The 23,763-nt window shown below is 43.5% G+C and overlaps 1 protein-coding gene across 2 annotated transcripts; it reads right to left on the minus strand.

The window, feature by feature from the left end:
- Nucleotides 1-1,711: 1,711 nt before the first annotated feature.
- Nucleotides 1,712-23,633, minus strand: LOC310706836 (putative lysosomal acid lipase/cholesteryl ester hydrolase). Of its 2 annotated transcripts, none has more exons than XM_083503177.1 (10): nt 23,458-23,633; nt 15,290-15,456; nt 14,237-14,354; nt 11,495-11,693; nt 9,841-9,950; nt 8,036-8,172; nt 7,015-7,161; nt 5,518-5,589; nt 5,326-5,397; nt 1,712-4,507 (listed from the first exon to the last, which is right to left on the minus strand). In XM_083503177.1, the coding sequence occupies exons 2-10, from the start codon at nt 15,389-15,391 to the stop codon at nt 4,274-4,276; spliced, it is 1,191 nt and encodes a 396-aa protein (XP_083359303.1). In that variant the 5' UTR covers nt 15,392-15,456; nt 23,458-23,633; the 3' UTR covers nt 1,712-4,273. The 2 variants fall into 2 exon arrangements, with proteins under 2 accessions (XP_083359303.1, XP_083359302.1); XM_083503176.1 differs by lacking the exon at nt 23,458-23,633 and adding an exon at nt 22,322-22,765 and having other exon boundaries at nt 15,290-15,398.
- Nucleotides 23,634-23,763: the final 130 nt, after the last annotated feature.

The following is a 23,763-nucleotide window of genomic DNA, read 5'->3' on the forward strand; positions in this document are numbered from 1 at the left end:
AACGAATTAAGTACGTAACCAGAGGTACCACTGTAAGTCCCGTGGCTTTCGATGACCCTTATTCCCCGCTAAGTTTGCATTGGATTGTGTATTACAACGTGCTGCTTTCATGAATGAGATCCTGTCAGCATAGAACTCCTGCGGCGGAAGATCAGCGCTACTTCCCCATTTGCTACGAGGCCAAGCTCAAGGTATCACTATTAGTACTGTATACTGTATAAAGCCCGTCACAGCTAGGGAGCAGTTTACTTCCAGGATTGCCTTTCCCCATACTGTATGTGCCCACTCCAGCAGTTTGATCTATTGAACCAGCCCTGTTGCATTTTACAGGTACCCCATAATACCAGTTCTGCACGTATTGAACCATAGAATTGTACAGTGGAACCCACACAGGAACCCACAACGCATTGGTCTTCTCCCTAAACATACAGATTTAATCCCCCCCCTCCCCAACAAGCAATGTTGCGAGACTGGCTAGATATTTGTATTCTTGCTTTCAAACATTAGGGAAAGGTTGGGGCAGCGTCTCTCTTTTTTGATACACGTTACAAAAGCAGTGTCTCCCAGCTAAAAATGTTACGGACCAGTTACAAAGTATCACTGGTAAGTGACAATGCACCATCTTGTGGCAGAAAACAGCATCAACTTGCTTTAAATTGTAGCTTGCTCCAGAAATGCTTCCAAATTAAAGCAGAAAGGACAGCATTAAGAATTCCCATCTAGGATTTTCTGAACTTCAGACTTTGCATATTCAATCACAATGAAAGCTGCTTCTGGGGTACTTCCTCCCTTTTTTCAAATTCACCTGCCCGCCACCCTATGTCTGCTGGTACCACTCCTTCTATCGGATCACTGCTGGGGTGGCTAAGGGAAGGCCTGTGAGTATAACAGGTTTGTGGCCTCAGATAGGAACACCTGTTAACGCCATATAGAAGAAGAAGAAGAGTTTGGATTTGATATCCCGCCTTTCACTCCCCTTCAGGAGTCTCAAAGCGGCTCACATTCTCCTTTCCCTTCCTCCCCCACAACAAACACTCTGTGAGGTGAGTGGGGCTGAGAGACTTCAGAGAAGTGTGACTGGCCCAAGGTCACCCAGCAGCTGCATGTGGAGGAGCAGAGACGCGAACCCGGTTCACCAGATTACGAGACTACCGCTCTTAACCACTACACCACACTGGCTCTCCATTATATAGCATTATTTTAAGTGTTGTGTGTACACTTGTGTGTCTATTGTGGCAGATACACTTGTGTGTCTATTGTGCAGTGCCTCTACAATGCGAAGCAGCAATACCACTGAACGGTCACTGATAAACTAGAATTATGAGGTAAATATTATGCATTGGTTTGTGGGGATGGGAGAGAGTAGGGGTCTATTGTTTAAGACAGACAACAGGAAGCAGACTCTGGAGGCACAGTACTACCTATAAGGGTATCCTGTTATCCAAAATCCTTGTTCTGAATTTTCAGGCATTTCTGCCATGATTGAGCATTCTTACGGACTTTCCAGTCAACTATTTTAAATTAAGCTCATTGAAATTGCACCAGGGATCTCTGCTTTCTGTAACACAAGTAATTTCCTTCCACTATCCAATCTTGTTTGGATAAGACAGGGGTCCTTCATATGTACAATTTTTGTGATTAAAAGCCTTCATTAGAAAGATCTTTTCAGAGTATAATACTTGCATCTGTGGGAACAACACATGGAGACCACTTTTAGTTTCAGTTATATTTTTATTCAATGCTGTCATTTCCTCCCAAAAAAGCTTAGACAAACATGAGACACAGTGCATGGGTTTCCCAGAGTGATTTCTTCAACAAAGTTTAATATTTGCAACTATGCTTCCTTGTTTTTGTTATTAAAATATTAATTTGCACCCAAAGCAGAAAATGGCATATAACAGTAAGATTAAAAAGCGGGCATAACTACAAGTATCAGTTTTCATATTTAGGGAAAGTGATTAGAATGTCTTAATATTGCACATAAAATGTAGAACTGATATTTGCTGATTTTACAAAACAACCCAAAGTAAAAAGTATTTTTATTTTTTTTAAAAAAAAAACTTTATTAAAGCATTATGAATAATGTTAACTTGTCAGAGCCCCATTTCCATCTGTTAATTACAGTTCAGTGCAAAAGTTAGAAAAATTAAGAGAATCAGAGCATAAAGAATCAGAGCATAGACACACTATAATTGAGCATCTTTGGTAGTCAGTCTATGCACTGCCGTTCATTTCATCTCTGCAGAAAAAAAACACGTCTCCAAGTTGCAAACTGAACTTTGCTTTATAAAATCCAAACCATTCCTTTTAATCATTCTTTATGGATCTGTGAAGTTGCAAAAAGAGTCATTTTCCATATAAGCTAGTTCTGAATTTGGTTAATAAAAATATTTCATGTCATCTCAATTCTGAATTCATCTCACAGTTTGAACATATATTTTCACAACACTTCTTTGATATAGAAAAAAGCTCCATAGGGTCTGAAATATCAAGGAGGTAGGTAGTATTGGACGTTTCACTTAGGCTTGGCCTGTGAAACATCAGCCATAGGAAGCTACCTTGCTCTGAGGATGCATTCAGACATGGGGTTTATTGCATTAGTTTTACTGGTTATAATGCTAAGTGCTTCTGTCCTTATCACTAACATTCCTTTTATACTGTAGCACCTGTTGCATTTTAGAACTTGGGCTTTTTGATCAATATGCTGCCATGTTGTGCTTATTTAAATGGTGGTTAAAGAACTATATGCTGGGATAGCGCCCCAAATTTTGTCAATACAAAACTCCAGCGATTTTCCAAATTAAGACAATTGCAAATTATTATTATTATTTCCTGGAGAGAATTAGCATTGGGCATGAGTGCTAAACATCCGCTAGATTTCCAGAGGTGGCTGTTGCATTGCGTGAAAGATCACATAGAACACAAAAATGCACAGGTAGGCAAATGCTAGGAAGACATAACTAAGTGACATCTGAATGCAGCCTTAGTCTGAACATTTAGCCCATCTAACTCCATATTACCTACACCAGTTGGCAGCAGCTCTCCAGGGTTTCAGAAAGGGGTCTTTCCAAGGTCTACCCAGAAATGACGGGTTAAACATGGGGTGTAAAGGATGTGCTCCACCACTGAGCAATGTTCCACTGGGGACAGCATTATAACACATGCTCAGAGCTTGTATTCCAATAAAAAAGGACTTGTTGGAGAAAGTTTCTTTTTCTTTCAAAACCCTAATAAAATGCATTTAGGCTCAACCTGGCAGCCTTTAAATAAGTGCTACGTACCTTGCTGCTTTCAAAACACAGGGTCGCTGCCTTGGAACAGCACCCACATATTTTAAACATGAACACTGGAAGGCTAATACTTTCGTATATTTCCACAGCTACAGAAGCAAGCCCTAGATGCAGCTCCTCTTTGAAAGAGTCACATGCATTGTTCTCCCAATGCAACACAGTGTCACACATTTTAAGGCATGCATTTTAATTCCTGAACACATGCCAGTTTATCTTCAAAGAAGTACCAGCTTTAGAACACAGTTTGTGCTTTGATCACAAGGGCACAGCTAAAAAGCATTTGTCCCTGAGTAGTTCCAGAGCAATCCAGGGAATGCACTTCAGAATAAGGTGGACTATAAGGTCCAACACTCAAAAAAAGAGCCCTAGAGGAATCCCATGCTGGGAACACTTAACCACTGCAGTGTGTTGTTTTCTTCTTGTAATGTGCAGAGTCAGCCAAGATCAGCAAATGATGGAAGCTTCCCACTGGCATTATCAGACACACTTGGAAATAGGCCTACAACACACACCCATGCTCTCTGATCGAAAGTGCAGCTCATCTTCCTAACTCTGCTATGAGAAGTGGGATGAGCAAAGATCTCGTTTTATAAAGCTTCCTGATGTTAGCAAGGCTTTAGCCAGAACATTTCTCCACCCTGCTCTCCATAACAAGTTTGGGCAGATAAGATTTACTTTCAGATACTTATCAATAGACAAGATTAGCAACAAGGCTTTTCCTTTCCTCAAGACTACCACAACGAGAAGAACACTTAAGTTGTGTCTCAACATCTCTATTCAAGATGCATGAGAACACTTATGAGCAGTGCAAAAATGTAAATTTCCTGAGGTATTACTAAACTGCATGTAGACAGGTTAATAAGAGAATACGTATTTAAAGGAAGGAAGGATTTCTTTCCATGATTAAACAAAAAAAAGCAGCGTGATCATGCTAGTTTCTTGAAGAAATGTTTCAGAATCACAGCTCCTAGGATGATGTGGCCTTATTGATATTTCTGCATCAGTTGAATTATATCTTTGTACATGCGCTGTGGGGCATCGAGGCCCCAGATGAAATCCAGATGTTCCCATTCAGGGATATTCTTGTGGTAAACTAAGTTCGGGACCTGAGTCATCAATAGGGCAATGTCCTTTGGGTCAGCAAGCCAGTCATGACCTCCAGTCCAGAGAGCTGTTGGAACAGTCATCTCCTTTACTTTGTAGAAAGGTGGTGTTGACTAAAAGGGATGGGGAAGGAAAACAGTTAGTTAGTTAGCTTGTTTGTTTGTTTGTTTGTTTGTTTGTTTGTTTGTTTGTTTTAAAAATTGGCAAGTTTGTAGTTCAGAATACAACAAAGATTTATGGATAAAAAAACAGCATATGTATACACAGTCTACATTAGGAATAGGGAACCTGTGGCCTTCTAGATATTGCTGGACCACATCTCCTATCACAGGGTGTCCAACTTCCAAGAGACTGTGATCTACTCCCACTATAAATAAACTGGCAGTGATCTACCCATTGGAGAGGATGAGCAAAGTTGTGGAGCTTTTTTGGGAAGGGATAAGTCAAAGTTGTTGAGACTTTTTTAGGGAGAGGGATCAGAGTTGTTGAGCTTTTTTGGGGGGGCTATCGCTGGAGATTGCAGGATCAACTAGGAACGACCAGGGACAGCCCACGATCGACCGGTAGATAGACCTGTTGGACAGCCCTGTCCTATCAATATCACTGGTCGAACCTTGGAAGTTGAATGAAATCCATTCCAGAAGTCCGTTCGACTTCCAAAACATTGGAAAACCAAACTGCGGCTTCTGCAGACAATCAGAAGCCACAGAAGCCCCGTCGGACGTTCAGGTTCCAAAAGAACGTTCACAAACCGGAACAATCACTTCCGGATTTGCGGCAATAGGGAGCCAAAATGTCCGAGTTCCAGAGTGTTCGGGATCCAAGGTACGACTGTACTGGCTAGGGCTGATGGGAGTTAGGAGTCCATTGCATTGCAGGTTTCTATTATGTAAGCAACATGCGCGCGCGCAAATGAGTGAGAAATTCTTACCTGGTTGTAGTGAGCCATGTTTGCTTTCTTGCTACCCCAGTCAAAGGCTTTGAGCTGCCCGGACTTCACAGCCTAAAAAAAGAGGCATGCTGCATTTGTAATGTTTGCATATACCTTCACATATTATTTATTTATTTATTATTTTTATATACAGGAAGCTTCTTTAAACAGAATTAAGGGTATAGGTTCTACCTGAGCCCAGTGCAGCATGTTCTGAACAGATGTCCCAGCTGGACAGTGCGTTGAATATACATCTACTCGAGTCTGTAACAAACAGCAACATTATCGAGTGAAACCATCACAAAATGCCACAGCCACTTAATTTATTTTGTTCCATTTGGTTTATTTGAACAAAAGTACTGCATCAGAGATCATGCAGTTCTGTGTTTATTTGCAGCAAAATAGTAACTACCTACAGCTCTTTACAGAGATCAACTTGGCACTCTAAACAAGCTGCAAATCTCAATATTATGTTACCAGTGACATTACTTTAGGGCAAAGTATTTGAGTTTTTACCTGATTGTCCCACTACATTAGTTTTAACTAACGTCCCACAACATGACTGCATTTTACATATTACGTAGCAAAATTATTTCAGTGAAATCCTATGAGTGTGTTGCGAGAATTAAGTTTTACTGTGTTCAGCAAGGCTTTGCTTCCCAGGTATGTTAAAGCCCTGATAATTCATCCAATGATCCAGCACAACTTCCCTAGGGCCAATGCAGATATGACAATAAACAACTGTGGGTGTGTCATGGGATTGCATACTCTCACCTCTCTAGCACATGAACTAATCCTACCCTTGTTTCACGTTGTATCCAATAGCTACCAATCATGGTTAAGGGGCATTCTAGGATTCTAATTGAGAAAGGCTAAAATAGAATTCAGGAGCACTCTTGACCATGTTCATACTGAGTCAAGGTGGCAAGGAAAGAGTGCCTAATGCCACAGCCTGCTTGCGATCTACAATACATTCTTAAATAGTTCCCTGTGCACCAGCCCTGATTGGTATTCAGGGTGTGGCATAACAACTACAAACATTCACTTCACATCATTGTAATTCTAATGCTGTATTGTGCCACAGATCAATGCATATTTTTATGTGCATTTGTACAAGCTGGAACATAACAATTGTGTTATGTTCCAGCTTGTACAAATGCATAAAAAAATTTCGACATAATCGTATGACTACATGAGTGTATTTTGTTCACATTGTTTATCATTGTAACCCTAGGAAAAGAAGAAATCTGGTAGAAAAGAAAGGAAATAATAATAACTACATCCAGAAGATCACCTAATAATCCACACCAACATTTTTTTCCCCTTTCCATTTTTACAAAGTGGGCAGTCACAACTTAGTTCTATGCCAGGGTCACTGTTTTTTATTTTTTTTATTTGTATACCGCCCTTCATCTGCAGATCTCAAAGCAGTTCACAACAGAAAATTACAATATACAATCCCATAACAGAAAGAGAAACATATGGAACTTTGAGTTATACCCAAGCAATCATGTGTTTTCCAATATGCCAAAGCAACATGTGCAGAAACTTGTAAGATTCAAGCAAATTTTACCCAAGATAAAGTAAGATATGGATGGCATAAGCTGTAATAATTTTAGAAAAGTTCACACACATCCAAATTATTTAGATCATTGTCTGTACCTTTTATTAGGTAGTCAGAAAACTTACCATATTTAAGTTTTTCTCATTAAACCCACATAGTAGGAAGAAAACATTGCCACAAAGATAATCAAATACGAAATGGTCGCATAAGTGAGTAGCAAGCCAGCTCATAACTTTGTTCTGAGGGAGAAACTGCTTATTCCCAAACATTGCCTGCCAAAACAAAAAACAATAGTATATAGGTCACTAGGTTAAGTCAACCGTCTGTTTTCCTGCGGATACTTCCAATCATATCAAGTAACAACATAGCATGACAAAAACTATTATGAGAATCTTCTACTCAGTCACTTAGGATAGAAAACCTATTCAAATCCCACACGCAAAGGCAAAAGGATTCTGCACTATATTCTCAACACAGACATTGTCATTACCGCCCACTGAAGGAAACAGTATAAAGTAGCTACAGCAACAGCCTGATGCCAAGTGGCATCATCAACTAGCTTGAGCAGCTTAGGTTCTGAAGAGCATTACAAGCAGTCTCGGGTCAACTGATGTGTTTACTTTTGAAACGAGCCACTCATTCAGGCCTTTGTTAAATGGTATGTTCCTTCTTTTCTTCAAGTATGTACAGAGCCAACAAAAAAGCACACTCCCAAGTACTTAGTTACATCCAGCAACAATTGCGGACTGTGGTTCAAGCAAGTATTTGGTCCAAAATACTTTGGACGTGGGTGGCGCTGTGGTCGAAACCACTGAGCCTAGGGCTTGCCGATCAGAAGGTCGGTGGTTCGAATCCCTGCGACGGGGTGAGCTCCCGTTGCTCGGTCCCTGCTCCTGCCAACCTAGCAGTTCGAAAGCACGTCAAAGTGCAAGTAGATAAATAGGTACTGCTCCAGCGGGAAGGTAAATGGCGTTTCCGTGCGCTGTTCTGGTTCACCAGAAGTGGCTTAGTCATGCTGGCCACATGACCCAGAACCTGTACGCCAGCTCCCTTGGCCAGTAAAGTGAGATGAGCGCTGCAACCCCAGAGTCATCCGTGACTGGACCTAATGGTCAGGGGTCCCTTTACCTTTACCTTTTTACATACCTTGAACATTAGTTCAGGAAACACTCCAATTTTGGCTAGTGGGCTGGTTGAAAACTTTATGGTGGCTACCGGCGCCAGTCCAAAGAACATCTTTACCTTCTTTGCTAGCTGTGGCATGGTTGAAAATGCAATGAACGCTGGGTAGTGGGATGGAAAAGAAGAGAAGAGAAATGAATATAGCTAGCTGGGCATTCTCAAACAAATCCCAAGATCAAAATTTTAAGCTCAGATCTCTCATAACACAAAAGCAATGAAGTATTTTATGGCCTGTGTGGAACCATTTACAATCAGAACCTTCAAGTCAAAAGGAAGTTGTTTGCATTAAGAAATCTGAACCCTTCTTTTATTTATAAATAAACTCAAAGTGGCTTATGAAATTACTATCACGGCAAACAATTCTAATACAACCAGCATTGGCAAAATTTAAAAGTGGGGGGGAAAGATACATGAAATCAGAGTGAAAACCTGGCAAAATAGAAAAGCCTTAGCAGCACACATAAAGGTTAAAACAGAAGGACTCAAGCACACCCCTCTATGGATCTATGGATGGAGTTTTTTAACCTGGGCATTGAAACAGAAAATACCCTTTCTTGCTTTTGACCAACTTAAAACGTTTACGGTTGCATATATATCCTCAACAGTGTAGTACCATATTTTGCGCCCCATAGGACGCTCCGGCCCATAGGACGCACCTAGTTTTTTGGGGGGGGAATAAAGAAAAAAAATTATTTCCCCCCCAGGTGCGGGGCTGGAAGAACCAGGTCGGGGAACAGTGGGAAGGCACGCTCGGCCTCCCCGCTGTCCCCCGAGCTTGTGGGGCTGGCGATGGGGAGAAGTGCGCTGATCCCGGGACTGCAGGCAGCTCTGCGCCGCCATCCGGAGCGGGGCGGGGCTTCGCCCCCGGCTCCCGGTGGCCGCACAGAGCTGCACTGATCCCGGGACAGCAGGCAGCTCTGCGCCGCCATCCGGAGCGGGGCGGGACTTAGCGCCCGCTCCGGATGGCGGCGCAGAGCTGTGCTGAGCCGGGGACTGCAGGCAGCTCTGCGCAACCCTCGGAGCCGGTCTCCTGAGGGTTGCGCAGAGCTTCCTGAAGCCTGGAGAGCAAGAGGGATCGGTGCGCACCGACCCCTCTCGCTCTCCAGGCTTCAGTGAAAGCCTGCATTCGCCCCATAGGACGCACACACATTTCCCCTTCATTTTTGGAGGGGAAAAAGTGCGTCCTATAGGGCGAAAAATACGGTAACTGTAAATTCACTTGATCAATAAACTTAAGAATCAACAAAACATGAAGTGACAGTCAGTGGTGAGGTTAAGATATGAGTGTGTTGGTTATTCAACTGCAGGTTCTATTCAACATAGCACTGAGGGAAATATTCCATTACAGCAAGGACTTTTCCTTGTGCAACAGAATGTTCTCTCCTTGTGTGCCCCCTGTCATTGGGTTCACCCAACTCTCCAGATCAAATTTAAAGCAGATGGTACAGGGGAAGGAGTAAATCTCCTTTTACTACTACTATTGCCCTGTGACTTTTCTGACTGAGAATGAGTGTTCGGCCCACACACTCCCTTCTTGCCTTCTCTCATGGGCCTTAATGCAATACTTCCTGGGTTTGTTGGACTGCAGCTTCCTGTTACAATTGAGTAATGGTTGTTTTTATTTCCAATGTGTGTCCAGTGACACCATGTGTAGTTGCGGTACTATGAACAAGCTTCCTCCTAAAAGTAATTTGGAATAGCAGCTGTACAAAGAAATAGCTGTAGCTATTAGAATTGTCAATGTGCATTTAAGAAACCTGAAAACCTACCCATTGTGGTGCCTTGGGAATGGCCAACATAAAATATTTGCTCCTGTCCGGTTTTGTTCAGGATAAAATCTATTGAAGCGGGAATGTCATATCTAGCCATTTCATCAAAACTGCAAAGGAAAGGGAAAAAAACAACCTATGTTTAACAGACTTGCATATGCAGTGGGACCCACATTTTGTTAGTCTCAAACGCAATGTTCTCAGCACAATGCAGTCGAAGAAACAGGCTTGGATTTGGTAGATCAAAGTTCACCACAGACCCATCAAGTCCCCAATTCTCTGAACGTTTGTGAAGCAGAGTCTTTTTTTTTAATCAAGCCATTATTCGTCCTCCCTAGATATCTCCACCAGCGCGAACACTCCACCAGTGTTCAGAAATGGTCAATGCCACATTATGAGCAATTCACTGCACATGAAGAAAGGCCACTACCTAGTTCACAGCAACCACGTGGCTACCAAAATGTGACCGTTTTGACAGGCAAGCTGTCCCTAGATGTCAGATAGCAGCACCTGGAAAACCAAACAAGGCAAACCAAACTTCCACCATAGTTCTTATAAATCATCAGGGCGGTTTACAAACGCAACACCGACAGACTGGAAGAGGAAGACAAATCCTGCTGGAAAAGGGAGATGAAAAAGCCATGTTTCTCCCAGTGTGATGAATACTGGAAACAATGTTAGAAACAACTTTTTAAAATGTCAATTTGGGAGGAACAGAATTTATGCAGTGGGCAGCAGAGGGCTCTGCTTCCTCTCGTGCCCATGTCTGAGGATGTTCTCCCACATCAAATCTAATTCCACCCAAAGTCTATTAGCACCACTAAGGATGCTTTTCACCACCATCATTATATATTGAATGTCTTACCTGCACTTCACCCTGAGGTATCAGAGTGGGCTGCAACAATTTTAAAATGCAGTATTAAGAACAGTTAAAAGACATTACAATAAAAGAAAAGAGGGTGGGTCCTAAATTATACACCTCTGGTGTCAAGGGCCAGAGGAAAGAGATGACTCTTCAGCACATAACAAAAGATACATTAAGTGCATCTCTATGAGGAGGGAACTCCAAAACTTAGGGGCTGTCACACAGAATGCCCTCTTCCAGGTGGTCATTTTATGAAGCTCTGAGGGTGGCAGAACTACCAAGAGGTTCCGTTCTCCCCAAGAGGGTTTGTAGGAATGGGCACCAGGATAAATTTTCAGCGGAGTTCAAAACACTGAAATGGGAGCAGGCTAGTTTCTCATTTTTTAAAAAAAGAATAATTGCACCTGTACAATTTGCCACATTCTACAGATTTTACAAATGCTAGAAAGAGTTAACTCTTTAAAAAAAAAATTAAGAAAAGGTAGGAATCAGAAAGTTGTAGTTCATCTGCCATTGCTGCAGATGCTAGTGTCCATAGATATTTTGGTCCTAAGTCGTTTAAAACTTTAAACACTAATGTGAGCACACCAAATTGGGCCCCAAAATGAATTGCCAACCGTTTTCATCCTTTGACGCTGGGGTTATCCCAATTGTGGGCTTCAACCAAGCACACAATTCCCCATATGTGCAATATGTGCAAGTTTGATTGTTTATTTAACTACCAATATGAAGAGCATGAGTCTAAAGGGCAAAACCAGGAACCAAGTAAGTTTAGATATTTCACTCTACCTGAACATCCAGAATTCTTCTTGGTCTGCTGTATAGTGTTTGTGTTTTCTGGACCAAGTGTTACCTCTGCTGTTTCCCAGCCAAACATCATAGCCAGCATCAGCCAGCATAAAGCCAAGGCTGTTGTAGTCCAGATTTGTCACCCAGTTACTGCCATCAGCAAGCAAGCCGTGCTGTAGAAACACTGAAGGCTTGGGACCTGAAAGTGAAATGTTTTAAGCAAAGTTACTGCTTCAGTGTCTGCTTCCAACAAGACTGAGATCCATCAAAAATTTTAATGCCAGTCATGCAATCATTCCATGCCTGCTGTAAACATGGGGCAAAGAGAATGCATAGCCAGCAATTCCACAAGTGGCGTCTTTTAGTCTGGAATGAATAGGGGGGACAGTCAACCAAGTTTTGCTCACCGAAATTAATGAGCATGAGTAAGTCAACAACAGGTCTACTCTGAGTAAAACTTGGTGGAATACCACCCAATCACTTCTGAATGCAATGTGGAAAGCAGAGCAAACACATTTTTTTAATAGCCAACCTTTGCTCAATTCAATACAGCTCTTATTTTATCTGGAGGTGTGAGAAATCAAAACACCAGACTTAAATGTCCTTTGGGAAAACATCCTTTTCATCCATCACTTTGATACCTTGTACTAAAATTCTCTATACCTGCACCTTTATTACAAACAGATCCACAGCCCCACTTAACAGTTTTAACACTGCAAGAACCATCACTGAACGTATCAAAGACAGCGTATTTGACACAAACAGCCACAAGATAAACTGAAACCGAGGGAAACGAGCTACTTTTCCCTAGATACTTGCTGCCTCTTGATTAGAACAGACCAACTGTGTAGAACAAAGTTTTTGTGGTTGTTGAACATCGCTAGGGTATCCATTAAGCTAAACAAATTATTTGTTCAGCTCCCCCCCCCCCATCAAACCTTGTAATGGAAGAGGGGCGGAAAATGAGACATTGAAGCTACAGCTTGGTACTGGAAGCAGGAGGCTCAGACAATCTGCCCTTTCTTCACGATGCCACCTGTGCCTCAACTACCAAAAATCATCACTTGTTAGACTATCCTTTACTCGGGCTTCACAAATGCAATAGCCTCAGATTGTCCTAGACCCATACCTTGGAGCGAACTCCTTTTACTCAAGGAAAAAGCTGCAGACAAGAGAGGCAAAGGCGTTGGGACACTGAGCTGGATGTGCTACCATCTCCACCCTTTTTGAAAGAAGAGGTAGCAGTGAATCTCTGTGAATGGCTGAAGCGAGTGCATCTGTGACAACTGCAAAAAGAATCTTTTGCAACTAAAGAGATCCGCCCCCACCACCCCCAAAAAGATCACATGCACTTCCCTGTCACTTGTGTCAAGATGGTGTGCAGCTCACAGCTACGTCAGGACTGAAAACAGCTGATGTCAACATGGACTATGAACTAGTTATTCTAGCTTCCCTTTCTGCCTGCCACCACACTTCCCCACTTCTTTTAATAGCTCAGAAAAGGATTAAAATATCCTTGACTTCATCTATTAGTATGGCCTATTTTATTGAAATCTTAAAAGAAAAAAAGAACAAGAACATGTTGGGCAATTGTGTGCACTTCCTCCCACATTGCTGAGCAACTGGTGAGACCACAAAATACAAAAGCGGAAGAGGACACCTTGGCTGGCAACCATCACTTTTATAGGAAAAAGGAGACCACCATGTTATTTTGCTACATTGGATAGCAAGAGACACCCAAGAAAGCAAAATGGATAATAATAAAAAGAATAGCAGGCTGCCCAATCATTATCAACATAAAGTATCTATCCTACATCTCCAAGAATGGAGAAGAGAGCCAACAAACTTGCACTGCTTGGGAAGAGACCTGCCAGCACCCTATGGGCAAATCAAGGAATGAGAACTGGGGGTGGGAGACGGGCAAGAGCTTGTGCCTGGCCTATGTCCTCACTCACTTAGCAAGGCTTCCTGTGCTCCTTTGAACCAAAACCCTCTCATATCCAACTTCTGAGGGTGGGTGGGTGGAGTAGCTTTAGCTCAGTCCTGCTCAGTCGAGTACAATGTTTCCACATCTAATGCCTTCGGGAAAAGAAGCAGGGAATTTTCACTTCCCCACATGAAGAGAGAAAGTGCTGTGCTCTCCCATGCCCTTCCGGCATATGTAATGAAGCCATACAAGCAAAACTGGTCCCACTAGAGGCAGAATGGTGCCATGTTTTGGATGAACTCCAAGTGTGGTAATATTCATCTGAATGTCTTGCAAATTCTCTGTGGCCCAGATTATGCTACTGTGGGAGGGGAGAATCCTGAAGATGAAAAAGACTCTGAAAATACACTGGTTTTTTTTATTAAAAAAACAGTAAAAAGCTAAATAATAATACTTAACAGCCTTCCCTTCTATCCTCATGCCCCAATTCTTAGATGGTAAAAGGATTGCTGGCGAGGGGGGACAGATTCATTTTGTAGGAGTGAGCTCAATAGCAAGGTGTGTATGTATATATGTAACAGTATGTAACTGTTAGTTTCGCTGAACAAAGAATCTGTTATTGATAGATCTATAAGAACCCTACATTATCAAACAAACTATCTATTTTCGCACTGGTGAAACCTGATGTTAGCCAAATTTCTCCAAAGCAAGAAGCCTTCATTTCTTTCTCTGTATCTACATCTATATCTCTGCATAGTGTGGGACATTTACATTTACGTGTACACACAATATATTACCTCAAAACACACACTCACCCTTGTTCCATTGATTTATTTTCCCATGGGGGATTCTGTTAATACTCAGGATATACCCATCATCTGTCACCACTTCATATTCCTCGCTGGGATATCCTCTGAAGGAAATAATTTCGCTCTGGAAGGGAAAGGAAAGAATGGGCAGCATTCAGTTGGGAACATTAGCAAATGGCTGTAAAAAGGCCTAGACAATTGTCTTCCACAGAAGACAGTCAGTACCTGGAGTGTGCAAAAAGGTGCAAAGTTAGAAAAGGGAGGAGGACTGACCTACACAATCAGTTTGTCAGTTCCAAAGAAGTCTAATAAGTTATTGCTCTGGCCAAATCAGCAGTCTGTTTGGTGACCTCCTTTAATGCAAAACCGAACAGTATCCCTGAGGCAATTCAGCTTTCTAGAGCTATCCGATTAGGTACTTGAGCAACAGACTCATTGAGCCAGCCTCCAGTTTTCCCAAGAATAATTATCAAGGGAAAGTTTGACACCTAACAAATAGTTTAGCACAAGGTTTTTCAGTGTCGTGCCCTCATATGCACACTCAGAGACCTTCCCTTAAATTTGCAGGATTCCACTCTCTCTCCGCACAAGAGAGAGAGAGAGAGAGAGAAGGGGGAGGGAGAGAGAACTGAAAGAAGTTTGCTGCTGTAGCAAATAGAAGGCATGTTTCAACAGTAAGTCCAACCATCCCTGTGTTAGTGGGTCACGAGAGTGTTGAGCAAGACTTGCCGGACAGAAACATTTTGGAATTTGGGCATATAGTTCTGCTATCCGCCAAGTCTGTCGCTGCCACTTTATATCTTTTATGGGATTATTGTTTTTTGTTTGTTTGTTTGTTTGTTTTGCTTTGATGGCTGTAAGTCACCCTGAGCAATGTAACTGTATCAGAAGGGAAGGTTATGTTCCTAAAAAATAATAATAGTAAGTGAATATTTTCATGCTTCATGTAATCCCAACTTTCAGTGAAAATGCAACTTCAGGAATATCAAGTGTAGCACCAATTGCCACTGATGCCTTTAACTATAATAGATACAACACAGAAGGATAAAAAGGGCTTACAATATTCATAGTAGCTTCAGGGTCAACATTTCGTCTTCTCACAAAGTTTTCTGAAGTTGCAAGTCCTTGGATCAAACTCGCCACGACTATGAGGAGCCACATCCTTTATCTGCATGAAAACAAATTCATCTTTCAGTACACATATGTAAGACTACTTTTCCACAAACCTAAATTAATATTTTTACAGTGAAATCCACAAAGAGAACAGTCAAGGATGTGCGCACACGTTTCACAGAAAGAAACAGTACATAAAGCAGCTTTTGAAGAGTAAGACCAACAGTTTTTACGAATGAACAGTGCTTTCCTAGAGGGAAAACACCTCTGTAATAGAGATAATTGGTTTTGGCCTTGCTCAAGATCCAGCATAATTCCATGCACATATATCCAGAAGGCAGTTCCATGTGATTTACTTTACAAGAAGCGGGTCCAGGTTTGCAGCCTTGGCTTAACACAACTTTACATGTGGTGTGCTGTCTCAGTGTAATGGTTAAGGGACAAGTCATGAATTACAAATATCTTGTCCAAATCTCATCTTATCAGGTGGTTTCACGCAGATTGTTATTCTTTTAAGATAATACTGGTCAACTGTATTTGGGTTTTGAAAAAGGACACTTTGAATATTCCTCTTTGGTTGGCATGCCAAATGGATCATTTGAATTGCAACAGCTATTGAAAAGGCTGAATCAACTTGACATAGAATCATAGAGTTGGAAGAGACCACAAGGGCCATCGAGTCCAACCCCCTGCCAAGCAGGAAACACCATCAGAGCACTCCTGACATATGGTTGTCAAGCCTCTGCTTAAAGACCTCCAGAGAAGGAGACTCCACCACACTCCTTGGCAGCAAATTCCACTGTCGAACAGCTCTTAATGTCAGGAAGTTCTTCCTAATGTTTAGGTGGAATCTTCTTTCTTGTAGTTTGGATCCATTGCTCCGTGTCCGCTTCTCTGGAGCAGCAGAAAACAACCTTTCTCCCTCCTCTATATGACATCCTTTTATATATTTGAACATGGCTATCATATCACCCCTTAACCTCATCTTCTCCAGGCTAAACATGCCCAGCTCCCTTAGCCGTTCCTCATAAGGCATCGTTTCCAGGCCTTTGACCATTTTGGTTGCCCTCCTCTAGACACGTTCCAGTTTGTCAGTGTCCTTCTTGAACTGTGGTGCCCAGAACTGGACACAGTACTCCAGGTGAGGTCTGACCAGAGCAGAATACAGTGGCACTATTACTTCCCTTGATCTAGATGCTATACTCCTATTGACATGTGCAACCAGAAAAAGGAGCAGTCACCATTCAATCATTTGGTGTGGCGGATCTGCTTCTGAAATTTTCCAGTGACCTGTGGAGGCCACCACATGATAGTAATCTTGTGTCAGCTTAACACACTTTGTCTTAAATCAAAAGATCATCCCTTGCTCCCTTTCATATCAGCCATGCCCACACATAATGCTGTGCCAGAAACCCTGACGTAATAAACCAGTGTGTGTGCACCCACATGCAGGACCATCTCCCTGTTGTTTTGCTGTGCCCTCTAAACAAGCAACAAAGCATGCCAAGACCCAGCATTTAACAAGAGATTTCCATTATGTGAAAGCCTGGAAACTATAGATAATGACTTCAAAACAAGCCAGAATATGAAGCCATTATCACCTATAGCCAAACCTCTTCTGGCATATATCAGAATATGTATATGTATATGGCATTTCTACAAGAGCATTATATAAACTCATTATTTTAAAAGTTGTTTCCTTGATAATTTGAATCATCAACAAGAGAGAGATGAATTTCAAAAGTTGCAAATACTGAATTTAAAAATAATAGTAATATTGTTGCAGTTCGCATTCTCTGTCCAAGGAGAGAGTCTTATCTTTCAGATAAAAGACAGGGAGACATGCGCCACCCCCATATGACATGCAAAACATGATTGAGTTTGGCCTTTGATCTGTGACTGTGGCTGTCCTTGTTCTGCAGTTTCCCCTCATGCTTTTTAACAGCACATGACTGAGAGAAGATAAAGTTCATTGCAATCACGCTTTCCTGAAACTGCTCTATGATCAGCTAAACAAAGCCTGTTTTAGCTAAAAGGCCAAGGGGAAAGATAACATAAAAGTCAAGGCACCCAGAGAGTCAATGGTATATTAACATTAATCACATTAAACTGCAAACTTTTCTTTCCTTTTTTTTCTAACCCTGCCTTCAGCAGCAGCACAGAGAGTGTAAAGCATATGAGAACTTCCCCTTCACTTTACATCCATGCCAAGAAATCTTCACCTTCTGATCAAAGATGCACACGCAAGGCCAGTAGATCAGGTAACCTTCTTTATCACAGATTTTTTTAAAAAAGTTTTAGTCAGCTTTTGAGCCGAATTGTCTCTTGTGAAAGGCTTTCAGCTTTCAAGGCCTTGAAGAAGCAAATGAGGAGTTACCGTATTTTTTGCACCATAACACTCACTTTTTTCCTCCTAGAAAGTAAGGGGAAATGTCTGTGCGTGTTATGGAGCGAATGCCTACGGGTGGCAGGGGGGGGGGATCTGCTGCAGTTGTGAGCAGAGGATCCATGGTTCCCCCTCCTCCGTGGCTCGTTTTGAAACAGCAAAGCGGGAGAAGAGCCGCTGAGTGGGCAGGAGAGAGGGACAGAGAGCCTACTTGCTTTAAAGGAGCACAGCGGGAGAGGAGCCGCTTACACGAATGTAAGCGGTTCCTGTCCGGTTGGCTCCTTTAAGGCAAGCAGGCTCTCTGTCCCTCTCTCCTCCCCACTCAGCTCGCTAAATAGCATTATTAGTAGCATCCTTCTCCACACACCCCATGCGTGCTCCTTGTCCCTTGAGTGCTTTTCCTTCCCTCCCCACTTAAAACGTGGTTACAAAGCATGGGTCCACATGGGTCCTCAGGATTTTTGCACTGGGTCACCCCAAATTCACCATCAGATCACATAGCATGTCCATGGCTACATCTTGCACCAAATAAATCACGCACCCACTGTTGCCTGGGGTCGCAGTGGTGCAAAAACGTGGTTACAAAGCATGGATCCACATGGATCCTCAGGATTTTTGCATTGGGCTACTCCAAACTCACTGTCAGATCACATGTCTGTGGCCACAGCATGAACCACAAAAATCATACATCCACTGTTTCGTTTAGAATATTTTTTTTCTTGTTTTCTTCCTCTAAAAACTATGTGCGTGTTATGGTCTGGTGCGTGTTATAGAGCGAAAAATACGGTACCTGCAGACGTCCCAAACCCAAGAGCCACCCAACACAGAGCAGGTTTCAGTAATCCAGCCTCAAGCTTACAAATGTTACCGATGCATGGATTACACTGGTCAAGCTATCCCCATCCTACAGCCAGTCCAGGGAGTTATACTGGTTGTCAGCCTCCTATTCTTCAGTCCCAGTCTTATAGAACTCAGCAAAGAAGAGTAGTGGGAGGTGTAAGGTTTGTCTCCACCTGTCATGGGCCACCTGCTGTTCACCACCCTACTGGTTCCAAGGGGCATTAGCCACCACTGGTAATTAATTCATTTTATTTATTGCATAAAATGTACACACCGCTTGACTGTGTAAAAAAAATAAATAAATCCTCAAAGCCATTTACAAAAAGATAAACCAACACTGGTTTAAATGTATCACTGAAAAAGGAAAACTTCCCCTATTTCTGTCTCTTCCTTCCCATTTTCTTTTCCCATCAGTGGGTGGATCCTTATTTAATCAAACAGCACAAAAGACATGGCAATATTCCAGGTCTGTAGAAGTAAATAAAAATAAAAATTGGGGGGGGGGAGATCCTACAGAGAAAAATGGAACAATTTGTTGATTGCGCAGGGGGGAAAGGGAGGCTGGAATGGCTATCTGGAATGGACAGGAGCACTCCTTGCAACAACATGTTGTTGCTCATCTCTTTCAGAGAACAGAAACATGGAAGCAGCAGGTATTAAGAAACACACAACTGTTCCAAAAGAAGAAGTTAAAGAAGAAGTGTTACTTGCTAGTGGTGCTAACATTGCCATGATTTATTTCTCCTTTCACAGACAGCATCTGACAAGCAGAAGTCTCCTAAGAAGTAGGAAAATACGTATTTTCCCACAACCCTAACTACCTTAGCAATGCTCACTGAGGAAACCACTTTGAAAGAGAAATCCCAAAAGGACCTGGAGAGGCTTAAAAACCAGCAACAAAAACATGACAAATTAATACACGAAACAATCACAAGGTTGGGGAGTACATATGCCTGTACATGCTAAAGTTGTCAGCTAACCAGAGAATAACCAGTCTGGCCTGTCCTTGTGCCTTTTAACTGTGAAAGTTTAACAACTGCTGTGATCTGTAGAAACCAGCAGGCGAAGTATTTCTGGGCATGAAGGTGAGAATCAGCACTGGCTAATGTTTGCAGATGAAGCTGCTCTTATACATGAAGGACCTGGTTAACAAGTTGTCAATTCCAGCATAGCACTTTCTCTCTCTCTCTTAATTGCCCTGGAATAACCGTCATATTCAGAGTCACTAAAATGAGCTAGGATCTCCACTACATTCTGCACAGCTGCAGGGATTACACTGGGAAGTCAGAGGAGCAGTGTTTGAAACTCCCATTGCTCTAGGCGAATTTTGCAACAGGGAATTTCATTAAAATGTGAGCAGTTTCTGAGCTCTGGGCACAGTACTGCCACTGCTGGAAGGAAAGAAGGACCTTTTTCTGCCTCCCCATTCCATTCACTCTCTTTAGCCAGGAGAAGGGGCCTTCTTAAGAATATAAGGGGGGCTGGCAGGGGAAGAACTAGACCATGTGAAAAATGAACGTAAGATTTTAGCTGCAGTTCATTCATTTTCAGGTTTGTATTCTTGTTGTAAAAAAGTGTGCCTAGACACTCCATTGTGGTGTCCATAACCTACGTTTAAGGTGCCATTTAGCTCCTAGCTTTCATATTTCAGTTTCTAACACTGCAGAGAAGAGAGGTACTGTGTGTTGCTCTACCCAGTTTTCTACAGCACCCAGAGTTGGGACCATGAAGTATTCTCTGGTTACAAAATTAGAGCTTCTTTCCTTTCTCCCAAGTTATATATCCCATATATAATTGAAACCTGTCAAGCTACCTTTTACGAAACCAGATCATTGGTCAATCCAGCTTATTACTGCACACACCAGGGGTAGCCAATTTGGTGACCTCCAGATGTTGTTGGATAACAACTCCCATCATTCCTGACCATTGGTCATGTTGGCTGGGGCAAATGGGAATTGTAGTCCTACATTATCTGGAGGACACTACATTGGCTAACCCTAGTCTATACTGACTACTGGCTCTCCAGCATTTCAGGCAGGGCTTTCCCACGCTGGTCCTGCCCGCGGATGCCCAGGACTGAATATAGGATTTTTACATGCAAAGCTTGTGCTCTACCACTGAACTACAGTCTTCAGCTGATGGATCAGGGCTCTTAGGAGTGCACCATTTTCTTATGTGTTTGTTTAGACCTTTAAAAAAAGGAATTATCAGTGTAGCAAAACTTTTCAGAGTTGTTCAGAAGAGGCAATTTCATCAGACGCAGGTGTCTCTTATCATGCAAACCGGAGAAAACCCCCACTTCTGCACAACTCTCAAAACTTGAAAAAGATCTGCTGCATCTGATGAAGTGGCTTCTAGTCCACAGAATGGGGGTGGCCAACATGGTGTCCCCCAGAAGCTGCTGAACTACAACTCCCATTATGCTGGGCCACTGGCCATGCTGGCTGGGGCTGATGGGAGTGGTAGTCGTTACGACGTCTGGAGAGCATCGTATGTGCTACCCTTGCCGCATAAGCTTCTGCCACAATAAATCTGTGGAAGCTTTCTGAAGTGCCACAAGACTCTTGAATTCTACTGCGGTCCCTTTTTAGCTGGCCATCTAGACAGAAAGAAGAGAAAACTGGGCATAAATTTAAACGGATTTCAGGTTGCAGATTAGAATGAACAAGTGGCCTGTGCTGTATATCAGTACCCCTATTTCACACCCAAAATATGCAGCTAGAAGATTGGGGGAAAGCTAATCTTTTTCAAGCACCATCTCACCACTTAAAACTGCAAGAGCTAAAGGGTCCTAATCTAAAGTGCAACCCATTATTGAGTAACAGACTGAAAGGTTTCATAGGAGGGAGACACCAAATGGGAGCAGCAAAATTAAGTTCCTACCACCCCAAGTAAAACAACCACTTAGTTACGTCCATCTCCATGCCAGTAATTCATTTGTGATTCATTTCAGCCCATTATGCAGCATATAAAGAACAAAAAGACACACACTTGAGGGCAAGGCATGGTGGGGGGAGAAGAGGAAGACCTGTAGTGTTAAAGAAGCTAGTTCACTCCACCAGCATGGGAGAATTGTAGAGTTGGAAGGGACCCTGAGGATCATCTAGTCCAACCCCCTGCAATGCAGAAGCACCAATGGGGGGCAGGGGTGCTGTGAAGGGACAGCCTGCCATTGCCACTTTCCCTCTTTCTAGGTGTTGCCTTATTTGCTGTTGCCAATTCCCTTCTGGTCCATATCGCCATTCCCCACCCCGTACCCTCCAGCATTTCTCCGATGAAAACAGGGGCTTCCTAGGGGAAAGCCGGACATTCTGGGGCCCAATCAGAAACGGGGAGGGCTTCTGCCAACCCGGGACTGTCCCTGGGCAAGAGGGACACTTGGAGGGCCTGCCAACCCCCCGCCCCGAAAGCTTTAGCTGGCAACTATCCCCCCAACCCGAGCAAGGGTCCAGCAACAGGCGTCCCTTCGTGCAGGCCACGGGCGCCCTTCAGCACTGCACCTCTCGCCTCCACGACGGGCCGGAGCGTCCCTGCGCGAGTCGCTAGGCCACTTTCCGTTCCCCTCCAGGTCTTGGCGCGCCACCTTTGCTTATAGCCCCAGGGAAGGGATTCCTCAGTTCCTGCGGACTTCAATGGCCGCGGAGCACCATGCACAAGAGGCGCCCTGTTGACTCTCCCACCCGGCCTCCCTTCAGGCGATGCCCCAGCATCTCTCCTCGCCCCTTGTGCGCTTGGGAAGCGAAGCCACTCACCGGAAAGCCGAGGGACGAAGGAGTTGCAATCCAGGCTTCTTCCCCTCAGCGGCAAAAGGGGGCGCGCGGCACAGCCAACCCCAAGCCTCGCTTGTATCTCTCAGGCCACGCGCGCCGTCCAATCAGAGCGCGCGGAGAGGGAGAGAATGCCCACCCGCGTCTCTTCCTCCTCCCACCCAGCCGAGGCCTGGGCGCCGGTGGTCGGGGGCTGGCGGAGGCAGCGGGCGAGGCTGAGGGAGCGCGGGCTGGAGTCGGTAATGGCGCCGCCGAGCGTCAAGGGCAACCCGCCTCTACGCCTTTATGGTCTTCCTCTTCCTCTGGCGTCCGCGCGGAGGAGCTGGTGCTCCTCCCGTGGTGGTGACTCATGCGGGCATGAGCACATTTACGAGGAGGCGAGTCCCCGGGAGATCATCCAGGCTAATATTGCCAGCTCTGGCCGGCAGCACCACCCTGTGGTACATAGGCAAATATGGCATGATGCCTTGTTTGAGCAAAGCCTCAAGTCCTTTTTTCTTTCGTTGTAAATAAAATGACTGTTTGCGCTCTATACAACATCTTATATAATCCAAAGGACTGTATTCCTTTTACACATCATCTTTTGTGATACAAAAGGATCAGTTTCTTGCTAAAACATGCTGTTTGGTGGATTTGGTTGTACTTGCTTTGTTCTCTGAATTTCCATGAGCTTGAGCCCCAAGAGCTGTGCAGGATTCCTGGAGCAAACCCTAGGCTGGCTGGACCCTTCCGCCTGGCTTTGTCTCCCCTCCTGCATTCCCTGCCTTGCTGCTAAGGATGGGCAAAGGGGAGCAGCTTTGGGGCATCTTCCATGTTGCAAGGAACGAATGGTTCCAGTAAACTGGGGTGGGTGAGTGGAGAGAGGCGGATTCAACATATTTCCTTTTTGCAGAAAGGCAGCAAAACAGATGACTTCTTTTTTATAAGTGCCTGAGGCATACTGTGTAGATGGTGAGCTGTGTCTGGTTTGCTTTGTCCTTTACAAATTTATGCAGGCCTGTTTTAACACACACATGCAATCTGATATGGTAAAATGGATGGGTGGATCACATGTATTAAAAACAAAAAGAGGACACCCCCTGAATAAAATAAACATGTACAGAGAACCAAAATTAAGTAACAGTGCAATGTTGGGTAATACTTACCGTACTTTCACATCTGTGCACACCCGAGGGTGGGGGTGATGTAGGCCTTGGCTTATCTGCTTCCTCCTTTTTTGCCTGGACTGGCAGATAAGTTCTACTGACACCGCTCTTCTTCCAAATTCAGACTCCAGCAGGCAAGCTAAAAGTACAGTGATAGCACTAGGCTGGTGGCATCAGGCTAGCCGCCTCCCTCCACTCAGCATCAACTAAGACTGCCCAGCAGGCACTCCACACTCCCTGCCATCATTTGCATGGATATGACTACCCTGAGCAAGCAAACTA

The sequence above is a fragment of the Podarcis liolepis genome (assembly GCF_965112155.1).
Source record: "Podarcis liolepis genome assembly, chromosome: 5".
In the NCBI taxonomy this organism is placed as follows: domain Eukaryota; kingdom Metazoa; phylum Chordata; class Lepidosauria; order Squamata; family Lacertidae; genus Podarcis; species Podarcis liolepis.

Coding starts and splice junctions, on each gene's coding strand:
- LOC310706836 (XM_083503177.1), bottom strand. CDS start 15,391: ATGTGGCTCCTCATAGTCGTGGCGAGTTTGATCCAAGGACTTGCAACT. Junction 14,355..15,289: donor CTGAAGCTACTATGAATATT/GTAAGCCCTTTT, acceptor TTTCCCTTCCAG/AGCGAAATTATTTCCTTCAG. Junction 5,590..7,014: donor ATGAGAAAAACTTAAATATG/GTAAGTTTTCTG, acceptor TGTTTGTTACAG/ACTCGAGTAGATGTATATTC.